The sequence below is a fragment of the Corvus cornix genome, chromosome 8 (genome assembly GCF_000738735.6).
Source record: "Corvus cornix cornix isolate S_Up_H32 chromosome 8, ASM73873v5, whole genome shotgun sequence".
In the NCBI taxonomy this organism is placed as follows: domain Eukaryota; kingdom Metazoa; phylum Chordata; class Aves; order Passeriformes; family Corvidae; genus Corvus; species Corvus cornix.
In genome coordinates, this window is record NC_046338.1 from 25,478,219 (window position 1) to 25,498,033 (window position 19,815).

The 19,815-nt window shown below is 48.5% G+C and overlaps 1 protein-coding gene across 1 annotated transcript in view; it reads right to left on the bottom strand.

The window, feature by feature from the left end:
• Nucleotides 1-4,562: 4,562 nt before the first annotated feature.
• PRRX1 (paired related homeobox 1) overlaps nucleotides 4,563-19,815 on the bottom strand; it is a 39,738-nt gene continuing 24,485 nt past the window's right edge. Inside the window, exons 2-4 of the mRNA XM_039556182.1 lie at nucleotides 13,097-13,272; nucleotides 12,340-12,521; nucleotides 4,563-8,134 (exon numbers count right to left, since the gene is read on the bottom strand). Coding sequence (XP_039412116.1) covers nucleotides 7,996-8,134; nucleotides 12,340-12,521; nucleotides 13,097-13,272 — 497 coding nt within the window. The 3' untranslated portion in view covers nucleotides 4,563-7,995. The remainder of the gene's footprint in view (nucleotides 8,135-12,339; nucleotides 12,522-13,096; nucleotides 13,273-19,815) is intronic.

A 19,815-nucleotide genomic window follows, 5' to 3' on the forward strand; every position in this document is an offset into this window, starting at 1 on the left:
TCACTTTCACTCAGGCCATGATTAAAACAATAAACCCTGGAGAAACCACCCTGCCCCCCGTCAGCAGCTGCTTCTCCTCCACGTGTGGTGATGGAAGCCATTCATCACTAAAAAAAAGGGAGGTGAAATCAAAGACAGATTATTACTATTTATTATTCCAAGATGCCATGTTTGGCCAGCAAGCTGTCCTTGGTAAAGTGAGGCTGGCCACAGCTGCCCTCCACCAGATGCAGACTGAGGAGGGAGAAGTCACCCTGTGGTGTTGGAGATGCATCAGTGCTGCATCAGGACCTTCACCTCTGGCCTCTTGTGGCAGGCAAGCCATTGTATTGGAAGGATTCTCCCATTTACCTCTGAAAATCCTCTTGGACATTTGCATTCCATCCGTGAAACCCAACCTTGACAAACATTTTGCAAAGGGAAAGAAAAAGAAATAGTATTATGCATTGCCAAAATAAGCAGTTAGCACATCACCATGACTCCCAGCCCAGGTTCCTCTGCTTTTGGGCAGCCCAGTCTCCTGGGTTTCTGCTCTTCCTGCCCTGAGTCTCAGTCCGGATAGCACTGTGAGGTCATTGTGGCCTTAAAAGAGCTGGGTGATAGGCATGGAGCAGGGACATGGGTTGTCCTTGAATTTGCAAAGCTGTTTTGTCTGTGCACACAATTCCTGTGAAGATCCACTTTCTGGGCTGACCCCAGGGCTCACTGTGCAGTCAGAGGAGACACCTAGAACTGGCCTACAACACAGAAAACAGCCTAGGTCCTGCCAAGCTCAGGATATGGAGCATCCCACTTGGATGCTTCACTTGGGGCACAAAGACAGACATTGCTGAAATGCAACAGTCTTCTTGGAGTGTGTTTTCCCAAGGCTCAACATGTTCCACTTCAGCAAGGCTGGAAAATCTATCGTGTCAGCTCTCCTGCCATGCCTGCGTGTATTTGCATTTTCCTTGCAGTATTTTTAGAGATTTCCACTCCTCGGCCTGATTTGGGACAAAGTCAAATATGTAAATCTTGGAAGCTGCCACAGGAAAAGAAACTCCATTTTTCAACCAGCTTTAGATACAGCCTTCAGCCACGGCAACAAATCTTCTGCCAGCCTGGAAAGCTGTACTTGCCTCTCAGATAAGGACTTAACATGGTCCAGAAGGTCTTTGTCCTGCAGCCAGTTCAGGGAGGTGCTGCTGTCCCACCCCTCCAAGGATGGGCTGGAGATTCCCACAAGATACTGGTTTGCTGGTGGGAGGCAACAGCAAGAGGGGACACATGGCAGAGTTCCCTGGCTCCTTGTCCCATCCAGTCCTCATGAGCCAGATGAGAAAGAGCTCAGCTCTCCTCCAAGATATCCCAGTTCCCTGAGGGTCCTGTATCTACAAGACTCCCATCTTTTTGCTGAGGCAAGGGAGGAAATGATGGGGCTGACTTGAAAATAGTTCAGTTCCCAGGTCAGAAGTAGGACCAGCCTCAGCTCAGCCACGTCAACCCACATGTCTGCTGAAGACTCCCCAGAACAGCTGCTCCAGAAACCATTTCTGCCTGCACTGCTACAACAGTTGGGCAGTTCTGTGGGGTGCAGTCAACACCAGCTGTGGGAGTCACCTCCTTCCAGTGTGGAATGGACCTGGCTCATCCCCTGGTTGAACATGCTGGTCTGTGCTGAGCCTTCCCAGGCAGGACAGCTCTCACCTGAGCTCCTCCTCTGGGGAGTGAGAAACCCCCATGGTCCCATTCTCACCTTGAGGAAAGCTCACCACCTCCTCTGCTCCTTGGGGGTGGCCATGGAGAGCGCTCATCTCCTTCACACAGCAGCTTTTTGGGCAAGTGGGACCAAGCCCACCACCTGGCCACTGAAATGTGGTGCTTGGTGGGGTCCCAAGATGGGTTTATAGCCTGGCTAGTTTTAGCACCTCCCATTCGAAAGGAGGGCTCCACCTGGCCCTGCTCTGAAACCACCTCTGGGCTGGAAAACAGCGGCTGTGAGACAACCTCTGGCATCGCTTGGACAGGCAGAGGTAGCAAGAAAAGGAAAACAGTGTCTGTCCAAGCCTGCTGAGGGACTCCACCTAGACAGAGAGCAAAATTTGGCCAAGACGTTGGAAAGAGTAACTCTGATCTTAAAAAAGTTATTTAAAAAAAAAGGGATGAGACATTGTAAGGTGCCGGTTGCCATTTGTCATCCTTCAGCCTGCTGTTAACTCCCACAGCACCTTTCCCTGCCATGGCATGGAGCTGTCAATCCCCCTGGCCACCAAAGTCACTTGAGCTTTATTTTCACAGCTAGAGACCTTGGGGCCCCATCCCAGTACTGCCCTCAGGACTCCCAGTGTGTGGACTGGGAGACTGCAGGGAAGGACAAGGCACAACCCAGCCCCATCTTGGAAGGAGACACTCCCTTACCTTTCAATGTTATTTCAGGATCAACACCTGGCTCTTGGATGACACCACAGCCTTCCAGAGTTCCCCCACCCAGGGTGCTCTGATCCCAGCAGCCCCAGAGATGCTCTCCTACCCCACAACAGCCATCAGAGGCATGGAAGGAGGTTTGGACACAGCATATGATCCTCTCCAGCACCCCAAAAGTGACTGCTGGCCTGCCTGCCTTCCCTCCCAGAGACTTTTTTTGCAAGACCTGATTTCTGAACCCCCTTGAGTGTACACTGCATATGTTGACCATCTGCTGGTAGAAGACACAGGTCCTCCTGGCTTGTGAAAGGAGATGGGGTTTCTCCACTCCTTCTGTTCTCCTGAATTTTGCTGCTTCCCGAGCAGGCAGAGACACAGAATAACCCACTTGAGCCACAGCTGGCTGAAAGGCATTGTTAGGATGAGAAGATGACAAAGTAAGAGGTGTTTTAGGCAGCTGAAGGGCAGAAAAACAACTGGTGGGAAAGCTGCAAAGGACAAGAAGGTGAACCCAGGAGCAGTGCAGAGACCCAACCAAGCTGCTGGGCATCTGCCCCTGCTCACCTGGGATCTCACTGGAGGGGCACAAGGGGAAAGGGTGAGCAGTAAAGCCCCCATTGGCAAACCCTCAGGCATGGAGATACCCAGGGGCTTTCCTGTCACTGAGACATGAGCAGGAGATGTGGCTTTCCTATAAAGCAGAAGCCCCAGTCCATTAGGTGTCTGCTCCCATGGTGGGAACACTACAGCTGTGCAGTGTATGGTCAGGAGATACCTGCAGAAGCTGGGTGAGGGGAGGCTGCCACACCCTGCTTGTGCCCTAGTTTTTAGTGATCCTGCTGGACAATCCCAACTGAGAGCTGGAGCCATCAGGTGAGGAGTTACAGCACAGCAGTGCCAGGCCAGGAGATGGACACCTGCCCAAATGCAGCTCAGAGGAGCTGGCTGCAGGTCTGGATGGACATCCAAAGCTTTCCTGAACTCACTCTAAACCACTCTAGTCTCAAAATCAACTTGAAAGTGATGCTATTTACAAGCCTACTTCTTTTGGCAACCAAGAAATAATAAGCAAGAGGGTGATATTATTATTATTTCAGCTTCAGAGGAGTGAATAATCAGCTTTGCAAGGAATGCAAGCTTGGCTGACTGCTGAGGGCCTTGCAGATATACCCATCTCCCCTTAGCAGGGTCTTTCTAGGGACTGCCCTGCTGAAATTTAACTGCCCATGGAGGGTCAGAAGCCAGATCAGCAGGGAAACAGGATGCCAACTCAGACACACTCCAGATTCCCAACAGTTGGCTCTAATCTGAATTAATGACTTAGTAACAAAGAAGGGAAGTTGCAGAAGGCCACCAGCCCCAGACCCCCAGCATCTCCCCCCACCCAACCACAGCTCCGAGCAGAGACCCAAGCACTGAGCACAACTCACCAATTCCAGCCCAGCTCCGTATCTCCAGGAGGCAAAAACAGCCCTGCAGCACTACTGCCACCCCTACTTTAACAGTCTTCACTAATTAGTCCTGAAGACCCTCTGAGCTCCTTCAGACCACCTGCCTTGCTTTGCAGTGGAGGGATTTTCCTGCTCTGTTCACTCCTGCACAGGTGATGGGACTCAACCCTTTAGCTCTTGTCATTCCTTGCTTTCCCTCCTTCCCTGCTGGTCACCCATCCCCAGCACCCACATGGGGATGTCTATCCCTCCCTCACCTTCCTTCTCTGAACGGAGACCCCTCTGCTCCCCTTCTGCCCCATATTCAGGCCCACCTGGTGTCTCACCAGCCTGGTGGGGTATAGGGAGCTGCAGACAAAGCCATGGGTGTACCTTGATTCTTCCTGAACATCATCTCTTCTAGGAGAAGGCTTTGTGGATGTTTCCTGCCTTACATTGCTGCTGAACGTGCAGCTGCCTCTGCTGGCAGAAGGATCCCGTGGTTCAGGCAGGGGTCTGGACCATCTTTGACTCTATGGCTTGTACATGCTGCAGAGGGGTCCCTATCTCTGCAAGGGTCTCTCTGTGGTCCCCCTGATGAGCTGCACAGCAGCCCCAAGCCCTGCTCCACTGGCTCCAGTCCCCCTGTTTTCCCCCTACTCTCCAGAGAGTTCCCAACCCCAGCCAACAGTGTAGGACACCTCGGGGCAGCAACATGTGACACAGGTGTGGCAGCTTATAGAAAGGATTGGGGAGTCTCTTCCCCCTTTTATTGAAAATGATCATTTCTATTCTAGTGCAAACACTGTACATTTTACATCACAAAGCAAGAGATAATTTACAGGATACACTTCCATCTGGAAATCCCATGGCTTCACGTGTCAAGCTCTAACAGCCTCGTCAATCATCCATCCCTGTCTTGCTCAAAATTCCCACTTTGAGGGAACCAGTCACCTACTTCTCTGTTGAAAAAGTGGGAGCCTGAGAAAATAGTGGTTGTACAGAGCAGGCAAGAGGAAAATGCCTTAAGATACATTTTCTCCCCGAATGGTACCCAAACTTAATGATAACTGTGGTAACCATGGCAACTCCCTAGCACTTCAACTGAAAATATACTGAAACCCTGGAGAACTCCATGCTTTGAGGATAAAGCCCTTGATTTGCACATATATTTACATGTTTTAATAAAATACAGACTAAACATAAACAATCATAAAATTTCACTTTGGCTTGATCGACAACAAGTTGCTATCTGTTGGCTGAGGTCATCAGCAATTAAGAAACAAACACCACAAGCTGTCTGTTCATCCAGCTGGACTCTGTTAAGTAAATCCATGTAAACAAAGCAACATTGGGTCACCCATCACCCAGCTCAAAGGGGATGTAAAGGTCTTCTCTGAACTGACTGAAGGCAGCAGTCAGCTGTGGTGGCATCCCTGACCAAGCAGCCTGACCCAAAGCAAGACCCAACTCAAACTGGAAGTGCAAAAGCTTCCACATCCTTCCTGCAGGAGCAGCCCTGTGCCAGACAATTCAATTCCTCACACAAATAAAGTGAGGAGGCTGAACAGGGGCTTGCACAGGTGTTTATGTGAGCCCCTTCATGTAAACCTCATCGTGTGGGGATGGAGATCTTGGTCCACAGATGGATAGCAGGGCACCAGGAGCTCCATGCTCCCTGAACTGCCTCCTTGCTAACCTCAGAAAGAGGTGTCCCTACACAGACAACAAAAAACGCTGCTCAAGGTGCTTTTTCTACTGCAGAAAAGGTGAGCAAAGACTGGGGGAAAGCCACAGGCCAGCAAGACACTGAAGGAAAGAGCTGAAACTCCAGGGTGAGCACTCAGGCCACCACAGGGGAATTCATCCAGGCTGCTGTCACTGCTGGAATGTTGGTGGATTGTGGAGGAGGACAGCAGGGCAAGGAGAGTGGAGAGCACCAGCTTTAGGTACTCAACAACCAGTTCAACCTTTGAGTAATGTTACATGGCACCGGATCCTTTCTGACCACATTCTTCAATAGTTTGTGTGTTTGTGTAGGCACAGGAAGAAGGAGTGAGTTTCTAAGTGCAGGCTGAGATTTCCAACATGATCACTTGGCTCTAGGAGCTGGACCCACGCTACTCATCACAGAAATATTTTGATTTATACATGTTAGGTTCTCTAGACTGCAGGTGGCCAAGAAAAGGGATCAAACAGAACATGATGGATTTCTTAAAACACAATGCTTGCCCAGCTTCCCTTTCCCTGGTGTTCTGCCTGTGTCTTTCAGCTTTTTGTCCTGATCACAATTAGGGCTTTTTCCCTCCAAAACACCCATGCAGGGAGGAAAAAAATCCAGCAGCAATGCATACAATCACAGGCACAACTTACTCCAATTTGGGTTTGGGGCTTTTTTCCTAGTGCTAGCTCAAATATTTTGGCTGGATTTCCATTCACCCTCTGCCAGTTTAATTTTCACCTACATTTTGAAGAGGTTTAATTCTCATTTCCTGCAACATGCTGTTTTAGACTATCAAAGCCCACTGTCAGACATCAACATATGCCCAGTGTGTCTGCAGCAAACACCAGGATGAAGATCTAAGCCACTCTACCAGAAGTATTTCTCATGACTGAGCTTCATTCTCCTTCCCCTATGGTCCAACCTGGACCATGGAGTAGTTCTGCTGCCTTCAGTGGGACTATTCCATGGCAAAGTCCATCTCAGTTTGGACACAAGTGCTATTTGTCATAAATAAACCCCTTCCTCCCACAAATGTGGGAGGCAGGTACTACCAGCAAGAAGAAAAATCCTAATTTCCTCAGGATGTTTGTGTGGAAGAAATTCCTTTTGGGCTGTATCTCCTCTACTCTTCATGGAGATAAATAAATTAGGTCCTAATTAGGTTTCCAGAGCCCGGAGGGAGGACAGCAAGTAGGGAAAATGGTTAAGGTTATAGGGCAAGCCTTACTGAGCAGTGTTATGGGAACTAGGATCTTTGGTGGGATGCTCTTGCATGTTCCCAAGAGCCACTTGAACCTGTCTGACTGGAGAGGAGATCCTTGTATTCTGTGAAGCTGCCCATGGGGAAAATCTGCAAAGGAGTGTGGCTCCCTCCAGCACCACTTCTTTGGGGTTTCTCACAGGAGGACATGAGCTGCCTTTTCAGTGCTGCCCAAGGCTGCAGGGAGGAGCTCTGACAAGGGTGAGAGAGGCTGTGGCTGGAATTTCAATGCACAGCTCCACCTGGATGCAGCACAAACACCCTGAACGTTTTCAATGGATTTTATTTTGTTTAATAAAAAACACCAACCAAGCTTGCATGTATTATCTTATATATATAAATATATACAGTATATATAAAACAAATGCATCTGGACAACGCCTTTCCCTGTGGCACAAACTGTAAGGCATAGAAAGGAGTGTCCTGACAGTCCTATTCTTGGCACTACAGAGAGATCCCCCCTGCTACGCTCTCCCTGCTCACACACCCACATCGGCTTTTCTCTCTTCTTTGGCTTTTCGAGGCAGCGGTGCTGTGAATACTCAACAAAACAATGGAGCTCTGTGGAGCCCAAGGAGGTTTTCCAGGCAACTCAAACAGGATGAATCCATCTTGTTGCATTAATGGACTTCTCACAGACTAATAGGAATGTGCTGCCTCTGTGGCACAAGGGACTGGAGGGATGAGGGTCGGGTGGATATAATGGAAAGTGGTGACCAAACAAATTCTTCTTCTAGGGTGAGCTGGGGCAGCGGGGAGAGGAGCAAGCTTTGCATCTCAGCATGGTGGTGGTGGGACTTGTTCATGGGCTGAGATTGGCAGACGTTTCTTTTTGCAGTCCCGTACAAAAATGGACACCAGCAAGGGTGAGACTGTCCTTTACTGAAGAAGCTCGTAGTATATTGAGCAGAAGCAATAAACCCGACAATAACAAAAAAAAAAATGGTGGCATTATCCCAAAAGGAAGGAGGAACCTTGTCACTCACAGGTTCAGTTTGCTCCCTGTGTTCAGTCCTAGGTGAGGGTTGGCTTTTTTTTCTTCTTTTTTTTTTTTTTTTCTTTTCTTTTTAAGTTTTTTTTTTTTCTCTTTTCTTTTTTTTCTTTCAGCACAGACAAGTTGCGAAGCAGGACGGGTGCTGTTGTGTTTTCTCCTTCTGCAAGGCAGCTGCCTCCAGTCGTTAATTGACTGTGGGCACCTGATTCCTCTGTAAACTATATTCCTTTGCCTTCAGTCTCAGGTTGGCAATACTGTTGGCCATGTTCATGCCCTGCGCCGGGCTGGTGTTGGTACACGTGGCGGAGTAGGTCGCCATGGCACTGAGGGGTGGAAAGAGAAACATCACATCAGACGTGGCCTCCACACCACAGCAGACACTCACCACCAGAGCCTAAACCCTGGTTTTTCCATACCTGTGGGATGCATTCCTGGTGTCAGCAGGGAATTACCACTCCCCTGTATTTAACACCCTGGTAAATCTTTCCGCTGCAGTTCACACTCATGCAACGCCAAAGCTGGTTGAAGTCAACAGGAAAATTTCTACTTCCTATTTTCTAACCCAAAAAGGTTTACAATGAAGTCAGCCTGTCAGTTAGACCATTGTCCTTAAAAGTATTCCCACTGGAAGCAATGTCTTTTTGATGAGACCAATTGCTGGTTTTACAGCCTGTGAAATCACGTCACTTCTGAAACACATGTTACATTAAAGAAACACTCTGGGAAAAACCCATTTCAACAATTGTGATGTTTTTTGGTTTCAGCCTTTTGGAATGAAAATTTCCACATTTTTTTCCCCTCAAAACTTCAGCTGATTATAAAGAGCACGTCCTAAAGGCTGAAGGAAAAAACCCAAAACATAAGCTACTTTTTCTCCCTTCAAACCGCGACTTTTTTCATGAAAAACATCACTTCTGACAGCAGAGGCTGAACAAAGATCTCCGACTCCTTTCTTATCCTACCAAAAAATCTGCAAATCTGCTTTCCAGACCACTAGTAAACTTGTTTAATCCATGTGTCCTATGGGTTTCTGTGAAAAGCAACTCCCCCTGTAACTCCCTAAACTCAGCAAAGTATTTGACCTGCTGCATTTCCTGTACATTGGTCCACAGATCAAAACCAGTTGAAAAGCACCACATGATCTAGAGGTGCCCATTTAACACAGAGTGTTCAGAAGGAACCCCCAAATGCTCTGCTGGAGGTGAGCTTGGCTCTGGTGCTGACCTTTTCCATCTGCCTACCCAGGTGGCTCACGGCTGAGGCTCTGGGAAATGCTCTGCTCCATGCACAGCCCAAAAAACCAACATGGGTTGGGTTGTTTTCCTTTTTGTCTTTTCCTTTTTCTGTCTTAAAAAAAAAATCTTCCAGCACTGACCTCCACAACTGGACAAGCCTTTGCAACAGCAAATCTCCCTGGAGGGACATGGGCACCTGCTCAACAGATCCAGGCTGGAGCTGTGCCTGCTCACTCCAGAGTACTGGTGGCATCTCTGACCTCCCAGGAGTTTATTTGCCACCCAGTGCTGTGTGAATCCTCAGCCTCCAGAAGATCTATACCAGGGAATATCTGCATTTCACCAGCGTCCAGGACACATGGATGTGTGTTTCTGGAGCTCTTCTCAGCCATCTGCATCCCCTCAGTTCCCTCTCCATGGCTGGGCTGGTCGCTTTCCTCACACCTCACAGCAGCAATGGGAGAGGCTAAGTGCTGCCTGCAGGAGTGTGCAAAGTCCCACAAAGTGTAAAGCTGGTAGCTACTTAAGCCCCCATTCCCACCTGCTTCTATAAGGTGCATCTCTCCCATGTTTTTGAGCTGGAAGAAATTTGGAGAGCTTCAGGGGTACTCTAAACTAGGTAAAATAGGAGTTTTCAGTCAGGGGTGTAAACTGTCCCCATTCAAAACCAGGTTGCCAGCCAAATCTGGGCTGAAACTGCAGGTCCCCAGAGGCATGGGGAAGATGATCTCACTGATGCCAAGTGAAATCCCTGCTAAACCAAAAATCTCCAGAAGTGCTCTTTCAACAAATTATTCCATCAGGAGCAGTGCACAAGAAGGCTGTCTCCAAACATCAGAATAGCTTGAGGGCTGCTCCAGACACTCTCCAGGGTCTAATAAGGGTTGAAGTCACCCTGTTGCCCCCTCCCTCCCACCCCATTCAGGCAGAGAAAAATCTCCTTCCTCCACTCAGCTGTCTGCTTCCATGAAACACAGAGGAGCATCATGTTTCTGAGGCCTAAAATCCTTCTTTCAAATAAGGCTTTCAATGGCCCATGGAGTCAAAGGTTGCTGGAGTGGGAAGTGCGGGCTGACAGCGCGACTGCCAGTCTTGTTTTCTTAGGAATCTATGCTAAAAAATGCCTAAGCAAAACATTTCTCAACTTCAAAAAAATAATAGTATCTACTTGGCTGTCTATGTAACACAGATCTGCAAATAGCTTTGGCTGACCTGTGGCTGAATGTGTTTGGAGAATAAACACATGGATTGAAAACTTTTCCCAGATCTAAAAGCAAAAACAGCCCTGGCCACGCAGCTTTGGGCCCTGCTCTCAGCCCTCTCCAGGAGTGGCTGTTAATCAGGGACTGGTACAGCATGCTGGGAAGATGGGGAGGGGGCAGAGGGCCATGCAAACACTCCACATGGCTGGAGTGTTCCAGTATTATTTCACCAAGGGTCCAATATTTTAATAACCTTACTCACTGCAAAGCTTTAATGAGGCTGCAACAACCCGGCCCTTTAAGGTGAATGGGATTGCCAAGAGATGATCAGCAGGATTAGAAAACCTGGGGAGCGTGGGGTGTCTGAGGGTCCTGAGCATCCCACATGGATGTGGAAACCAGCTGCTGTGCTCCTCTGCCAGTGCAGGGGAGTGGGAGGGTGGCAGTCCAGCCTGCTTTGATGTGTAAGCTGCAAATGTCTTTGCTGAAACATCGTGGCTTCAGACAAGGGCAAGATGTGTCTTCGCATCATGGATAGGCACGGCCTGGACCTGAGGGGCTGAAAAACCAACCCTCCTCCCTTGTTCTCCTCATTAGTACATCCCAGGCACTCCAAGTGACCTCAGACAGCCCTTCCCTGTGTGCCCTTGGAAGTTACCTTTGCAGGATCTTCTGGAAGTGATTATGAAGCCCCCTGTGTAAACAACATCTCAGGAGGGACAATCTATTTTTAGAAGTGTGAGAGGTAGAAATAAGCCATGAGCATTCAGTAGGGATCTGGTACTGAGACCAGCACAGTCTCACTGGGGTGGGGAAGGAACTTGCTTCCCTTCCCTGATCATCTCCCTAGGATGCTACACCAAGGAACACTTCACAGGGAGAAAACCTTAACCCTAAAAAAAAGGATTTTGATAGACAGCAGTCCTCAGATAAAATGCAAAGGATAAGGGCTGTCTCTAAGACCAAGCTGGTGGCCATCGAAAGCATCCTTTTCCATATCTGGAGTGGGTGGATTTATGACTTGCTCTTCTGAAGATACAGGGTGGATGAGGAGGACCCCATGGAACTGAAGCAACAAACAGGAAGACCATGTGTTTGCAGATCTTACTGTGCAAACAATGCTTGGAGCAAAAAGAGGGTCAAAGCGACCGAGCAAGAGAGGTCCTGTGTGTGGTGTGGCTCCTGGAAGGCAGTGGGAAGCTGGCTGTGTCCAGGCCAGATGAACAGGAAGAAATCCAGCCAAAGGCTTCATGGTCCTGACCAACAATGAAGCCACTGTGCTAAAAAACACCCGCCAACCTCATTTTTAACTGCCTGTGAGCCAGCTGGCTCCCCACAAACCAACACATCCTGTGGATCTTGCATCCACACCCAGTTCCTGCAGAGCCAGGAATCGCACAGAAAGGACAGGGAGGCCTGTGATGTGCACGGACATCCCAGATCCTTTGAGACTGGGGTTGCCACATCCACGTTCCTTTCCTGTCATCCTTTGAGCAGCACCGACCACAGAAGGTGGGCACTGAACACCAGCCTGTCAGCTGGCCCTTAACGCAGGCAAACCACAGCACAACATTCACACACACACTTGTGCTCAGGCAGTAGAAAGAAACTGCTCACCAGCTCAGTGCTGAGCGCTGCTCCACATGGAGGAAGTAAGTTCCCAGCCCTTCCTTGCATCCCAAGCAGTGACTGCCATGGGACAGCCACAGAACTCCCTCTTCTGGCCACTGTGCAGTGGCTGAGCCTCCCCAAGTGCTCTGACCTCCCCTCCCCTGGATCTGTGTCCTGTGGAAAGGTTTCTTCCTTGCTATAAACCAGATGCACTAGGGCAATCCTTCTGTTTCCATGTATTTCTACCTGAGTCTCTTTCAAAACTTCCTGAATTGCAGAGAGAGACCACCAGAAAAGAAGCTGCCAGATACCGAGCCAGGACCACATTGCAAAACTGGCAATGAGATGGGGTGGGGTGGGAACAGGTAAGGAAAACCAGTGGGATGGTCAGACTGCTGTATCCTCCAGATGCCCCATGTGAGTACACCAGAGCTGTCTGAGGGCCACTTTTGGGATGATCCAGTGGAGTTATTCACTCACCTGTAGGGTGAGGCGGTCCCCCAGGAGAGATAGTCGGTGGGTCTTGGAGCGGGGCGAGGTACTATGGGCTGCTCCACGGCGGTCACATCCCCTGAGTAGGATTTGAGCAGAGAGGCATTCTTGCTGGCCAGCATGGCCCTCTCGTTCCGGCGGAACTTGGCTCTCCGGTTCTGGAACCACACCTGGAGGGGGAAGAGCACAGACTCACCAACCATCACAACCAGCTCTGCTGTGACACTTGCCCCATCCCCACACCACTGTGCCCCGCAGGCTCTGCAAAAGCTGGCTGCTTGGGCAGCCTGTCCCTGGGAACCCTAAGGACAAGACAATCCTCATGCCTGCTCTGATAAAGCCCTCATGTGAGGGACTGGCTGAGGGGCACGGGTCTGTCCTGTGCTGATGGCAGCAAGGCCTGGGAGTGCTGTACAACTCATGTTCCATGATCTGCTTTGACCTTCAGAAGATGCAGGCTTGCAAGCTAAGAGCTCAAGATAACATGAGCAGCCTGAGCATTCAACACCTTGGCCTTGAACGAGCCATATGGACACATCTGACTGGGCAGGTGGCAAATGGTGGGGGCAGATCGGGCCTGGCAGTCTTCCTCAAGGCATGGTGCACTTGCGGCTGCAGTACAGCATGACTCAGGAGCTCGGTGACCCTAGTGTGCCACACAGCCCTCAAGGATTCCTGCTGCCATACTGGAGTGGCCTGATGATCCCCCAGGTGAGGTGTGCCCGGGTATAAACTGTGGGATTACCTGAACTCTGGCTTCAGTGAGGTTGACTCTGCGTGCAAGGTCTTCCCGTACAAAGGCATCGGGGTAGTGTGTCCTCTCAAAGACCCTCTCTAGTGCCTGGAGCTGGCTGCTGTTGAAGGTAGTCCTGTTCCTCCTCTGCTTTCTTTTCTTCTTCTCTTCTGAGTTCAACTGATCATCTGGAGAGACAATTGGAGATGTGAAAAGTGAGAAAGCTACGAGCCCACAGCCATGGGGTGAACAACCTCAATGGTTGCAGGACAGAAAGGGCTTGGGAAGGGGCTTGCACAATTTCAACACGACACATTAACCACACTGTGTTAGTCCCCATGTAAAGAGGAGGGGGAAAGTGCACTCATCCCAAGCATTTATTTTCCAACTCAACTGTGTAAGACTTGTACGAGCTCTCTCACGTTACCCCAGGTCTCAGCCTCCTTATCTCTGAAAAGCAACAAAAAAAGCCCAAAATGCATCTTCCCATTCCCAATAATCCTGGAAATCTTTTCTCATGCCAAAGAATCACAAAGCCCTGTTCTCTTGGCTTCAAGTTTCCAAGGATTGCTCTTACTGTGACATAATACAGCTCTCTGGGGTAACAGCATGTTGGATACTATTACTGAGGAACAGTTGTGCCCTCTGCAGCATCCTCCTTGCCTTGCCCAGCCCAGCAAGGTGTTAAACAACCACCCGCGCATCCCATAAGAGCATGTATTGTTTTGTACCTGGTTTGCATTTACTCGGCAATAAATCAATACATCTGGATCACACTTACCACTACTGTCTGGGCTTACAGTCACTGGAGCAACATAGTGCTGAGCTAACCATGAAATGGCTTTTCTGAACAAGTGTGTGCTCTGCACCAGCTCTCCTTTTCCCAGTGCTGTTGGCAGAGCAACATCTCCTATTCCAGAGTATGTTCACCCACCACACCAATCCCAGCCCAGCAAACCCTTCAGTTACCACAGGATGCCACACCAAAGGAAGGGGAGAGCAAGGCACCAGCCTGCAGAGGCAGGAGGCCACTGCTGGCACTGTGAAAGGGCCCCCCACAGGCTGCAGGATGGGCATGTCACTGCCTTGCACTCATCCCTCTTCAGCTGCTCCATGTGTGTAGGGTGCCACCAAAACCACCCAGATTAACCCGGGGGGATCTGAGCCAATATTCATGTCAGCATTAAAGTATTTTGATCCCTGAATCTATAAAAATGCACATGCTAGTGAATCATATTCTAAGTTCACCACCGCACACCTTGGCCCAGGCGACAGTCTCACCATGGAGAGTCCCAGGGCTTGACCTGCTATGTACAGTTGGAGAACACCTCAACAGTCACTCCTTTTGCCATGTACAAATATGACAGCTCCCCCTATCCTCCTCCTCTCCAGGGGGTATGTTAGGCACAGGGAGGGGCTGACAAGGAAATTAAAGTCTACAGTTGTTGTCCTCACCACCTGTTTGTGTTGCTTTTCACAGACCATATGGTACCAGGTACTGCACCTGAAGGCCTTTGGAGCAAGGCCCATCCACTTGGGAACAAAAGGACATTCCTCTTAAATTAAAGTAGGGCTTTCAAATTCCTGCAGGTTTACAGTGCCTCCATCCCTAATCCTTCTCCAACAGCCTGATGATCCCCAGAAGACTTCTTTCCAGCCTGGGGATTCCTGGGTGCAAAAATACGCCCTTGGTTTTCCCATATCCAAGAGGAAGTGTTTGGAGACCAGTTTTTAACAGGCACACTGAGTCGTAAAGCTGAGCTGGGAAGGGACTGGCAGAGGCAGGAATGTGCAAGAAAAACAAATGCACATAGGAATGCCAGGGAATTAAAGCAAGACTTCAGGTGAATCTATCAGCTTGGGTGGTGGGAAGTAAAGCAGTGGAGCAGAGGGATGGGATTTAACTGCTGCTTGTGCAGAACCCCCTGCACACATTTCTCCCTGCTGGGGGGTTTAATGCTGTCACAGGGTCACTGCCCTATAAAGAAGGAGAAAAATCCTACATGTCCTTCCCTTGACTCATCATCAAACCCTTCTCAACAAGGGTCAGTTACTTCCCCCTGGCTCAGCTGGCGAGTTTCGACACAGCTGTGCCGCTGTGCACCTCACAACACAGCAAACGAGCCTAAGGGCACAAACGTCCCTCTGAACGCCACAAACATTGCAAGACCAGCTGCTGAAGAGGCCAATGTCAACATGGCCTCCTTCAGAGTTATCCATTTCATGCTATTTTCCAATCTAAACCCTGCCTATGCAGAGTGTATGAACAAATCAATAAAAGCCTTTGGAACCCCTTCAGAATCCCATCCAGGCCTCTGAAGCATCAGTTTCTGCCCAGAAGACAACACCCGGCTGGAGGGAACACGAGCCTGAGGCCGTCTGGCCGTTGCTCAATCCTGCGTGACAGCTACGCATGAGGAAGGGTGAGCACATCCCTCTGGGGAGCAAGAAGAAGGGCCAAATCTGTAAAACACTGGAGAACAAGAATTTCTCCCTGCCAAGCACGTTAGCACAATTTGCCTGGTTTCCTCCCGGCGTAAATCGAGACGCCGGTGATTCACAGCTCACCTCGTAATTACTGCGCCCAAAAATAGCCGGGCCGAGGAACGGAAAGTGTCCGCGCTGAGTGACTCACGGCCGGGTCACCGCTGGCTAAAGCACCCCCAGCCTCGGCTGGCACGGAGCAGGGCTGTGAGTCACCCCCCTTTTCCAGGGACAGAGCTGGATGGAGGTGACAGCAAAGCACAACCTGTGACAGGGAGGCTCAGAACTTTGGCGTCTCCTTTTGCTGCACCTCTGGAACAGCGCAAGATCCAAAGGTCTACAGGAGTGACTTGGGTAGCGGGGAAAAGAATAATAACAGAATAACCCAGTCCAGAGCAGCACTGGGTTGATTGCTCCTTGTGTCTTGCCATGCAGGCATCTGCCACATGCTGGTTACAAACTGCTAACAGGGGCTGCACACACCTAAACCCCAGCTGCCTGCACATGTCACCTTGCTCACAGCACTCCCCAGCTGCCTTCAGCATGTCAGCAGGGTACTTCTTTTTCTCTGCCATTATTTCTTTATCAGGAAACAACGCTGAACACTGAAAAATGGTATTCCTGAACAGTGTTGACAGCACTAGTGACTGGAGTCAGCAGAAACAGAGAGGAGAGGAGAACAGCTCTAAAGCTTTTTAGATAGGTCAGAAGTCTTTCATCAACATTCTTTTAATCAGAAAAATTTTATTACAAGCAGTGTTCTCAAAAGCTGAGCAGCTTGCAAACGTGCCTCGCAGAGAAATCGAAATGCGCGTTCTCCTCTCAGGAACCCAACACTGGAAAATGTGGGAATTTCATTTCCAAATCCCAACCTTTCATGCTGGGCTGGGGGACTTTGTGTCCTGTTTCCACATTTGCATTTTCCTGCGTTATTTCTACATTCTCCCATAATGTGCAAGTCCTGGTGTCATACACAAGTGCACCAAAGCATTTTTAAGTGCTCCTAAATGATACAGCATGAAAAATCCCATTCTTCTTTCCTCTTGCAGCGAGGCAGATCCACACTTGCAGACACTCCAGTCTATTCTCCTCACTTCACAGCGCCTGTCCCAGTGTCTCTAACTATCACTGGGTCACCATCAGGCAGCTCCTCTTGGGCTGCCACATTGAAAATACAGTGCATTAAAAAAACAAAACAGAGCTGAGAACTAAATGCCTATGTAGAAGTTTCAAGACTGGTATTTTTTCCATCAATACTTAAAACCGCACATATTTTAGATTTCCAGTTTGCAGGAATGCTTGTGCATTGCATTCATTCCAGGTCAGAAGAAAAGCTAATTTCCAGATGGGATTTACATTCTGTGGGCAGTTTGGAGAAGTTTTGACCAGTCCTATTAAGTCCAGAACCAGCTATTATAGTACATTAATTGGATGCAAATTGAAAGTAAACAATTTGATTTAATTAAGGGAGGGACAGAGACACTCAACCACAGTATAAAGTACAGTAAGGCAGGAAAGATTTGTCACATCAGTTACAGAAACTCTAAACCGAGAAAGGATTCCAGGAAGAAAATAAGGAATCTCACTCTAATCACAGCCTTCAAAATAAGAAGCTAACGTTTGAGCAGAGATTTAAGAACAAGCAAGAAAAATTATTTCACAGTAAAAAAAAAATAAACTATAAACTAATAAGGCAGCAACTAAAAATTCTTAAAATACAAAAAATACTGCAATCCAGAGAAAGTTTTATTCAGATTGGTGGAGAAAGAAAGGAAAAGGGAGAAAAGAAAGGAAAGGAACAGGGCTTTTTATTGGGTTTAAACTTAAATTTAATGAAGCTTGAATAGAAATATTTCTGTGTGCTCCCCCAGCCCTGGGCAGACTCCTCTCCCCAGCATCAGCCATCCAGTTTAAAGCCTGTCACAGACTCCCAGTCCAGGTTTACTCACGCTCTGCTTTGCTTTCGATTCAGTACATCCCTCCAAAATATTGCAACACTGTGGGTGCAGGGCAGCTTTGTCAAGTGGAGGAATGGGAAGCAGGGATGGGGACATACAAAATCCACACGGTGACAAAGCCCTGCCCCACTGATTTGAGACAAGTCTCACATGATTTTCCAGCCTGCTCCTCTGGGCACTGGGAGCCCATCATCCAGCAGCAGCATCCGGTGTCTTTGCCAGATGTGAGCAGGGACAGAAGACGGGCAGGGGGACATACACAGGTAAGATTTCATGCTCAGAGCTGCCTGAAGTAGCTTTCTAAGACCTCCCAGGAGAGAACGAACTCCAGCTCACACATATTTCTGTGCACAAGAGAAGTATTTTCAATGGAAATAAGGTTTAACTTCAGGGCACACAAATGCTACACGGATAAGGTGTAAGTACCCCACAGCAGCCATCACAAATGTAGGCAATACAGAATGAAAGATAACATTTAAAAGCGAAGTAAATATGTTAAGGTAGGAGATGCCTATTAAGTCATGCACTGAAGCTAGCCCTGACGAGCCCAGCTGTACAACAGTGATAACAGAAGGTTTTTATTTGTGATTACAGGTCAGACTACAGAGATTTTTGAACTATCATTTTCCTCTCATACCACAACACCAGCTGAGCTTTTTTCCTAACCTCGGCTGTTTATTTGTTTTTTTCTGCACTATCTTAATGTTTAAATTATTTCAATTACACGGAAAATTCAAGTATCCAAAGTTCAAGTCTTGTTAAGAGCACCAGGAACACAGAAAAAACTAACAAAGAAACAGATGCTCTATTTCCTTTAAAAGCCATCTCTTGTGATTATCTCACAGTCAGGCTCAAGTTTTGCACATAAGTTGTTCTGTGCAAGAGCACAAAGCTTCAGAAAGGCAATACTGAATTTTTCATACCAAATCTGAGTTTTAATATTAAATGGAAAAATGTGCATATTTTCAGCGTTACCCGTGGGGCTACAGCAGTTCCTCTCCGAAGTGTCTGCAATGTGGAACCTATCAGGGTGATTTTCAGCTGACTGCATACAAACAGTTACAGATCATTATGGAGCTGTGAATGGCTGCTGCATGGATAGCAGGGAGAGAGCACTGCCCTGCCTCTACTGTTGCACTTGGCTCTGCCTGCCAGACCTGCTGAGGTCCTGTACAGCCACAGCCTCACCAGCATCAAGGATGAAACCCTCGCTGTCCTCCCTCAGGACAGGTGCTCAAGCAGAGGGACCTGCTGCCTGCACCGTGGCCAAAAGAGACATTCTCATGTGGGATTCGAGGCACAGTACAGTCAATGACGCTCGCCACCAGGAATGAGGTCTTGGGGTTGTCACCTTCCAGGTGGAGAGTCTGTAGACACCTCCAAGCTCCTGACAATAGTTTCCAGCATGCAAACAAATCTTCACCCAAACTTACCAGGCACTGGGGACTTGAGTGCAGAGGCTTTCTGCTCTGCTCTGCACTTTTGTGGGTGTGAAGGGATCAGGTCCCATTAAAATCCCAACCTGCCCTGTTCTTGACCCACAGACAGGGCAGCACCAGAAGCCAAGAGCCCTATTCTAAGGCAAATGTAAGCCAGAACTTCTTTTCAGGGTGGTATCAGCTCTGCTGCTCTGCCTCTCATCTGGTGGCAACCTGCAGAGCACATGGGCAGTTACAGCAGCTAAGATGTGAGCCCTCCCTAACCATGTCAGTGTTCCCACTTGCTGGAGCTGACAGAAGAAATTATATTTGGGGGAAAAAAAAGTAATCATGATCCCATGGAAATCCAGAGAGTCCCCCTGGGAAGACATAATGTTAAGTGTTAATTATTGGGAGAACAACATTTGCGGGGGCAGACATATACATCCTCCTCCAGGAATTGGTACAAAGCCATGGAAAGTCCCCCTACATCCCACAGACCGGTCTGAGTTCTGCTGTAACAGCTCTGCTTTTATATTCACTAGGGTTTTCCTTCTGTGCATCCTACAGCTCACAAGGCACATGGCTTAGTCCTGCTCTTCTAACAAGCCTTTCTGACGGGTCTTGGGGTCAGAGTGTTCCCATAATACAATAAGCGCTGTATGGATCTCATAAGCTCCAAGGCACAGTATGTTATGTGTTTGGAATTCCTTGTATGCTTTTATACTTTGTTTTACATATTGTAATTTTTATATGCATTACCACATTGATCCTTGGAAAATTAATTTAAAAAAACCTCCACATAATCAAAAGCAAACACATATTTTAAAAGCCTGCCAGCGGCAAATCATGTTCTGTGAGACTGCACTTT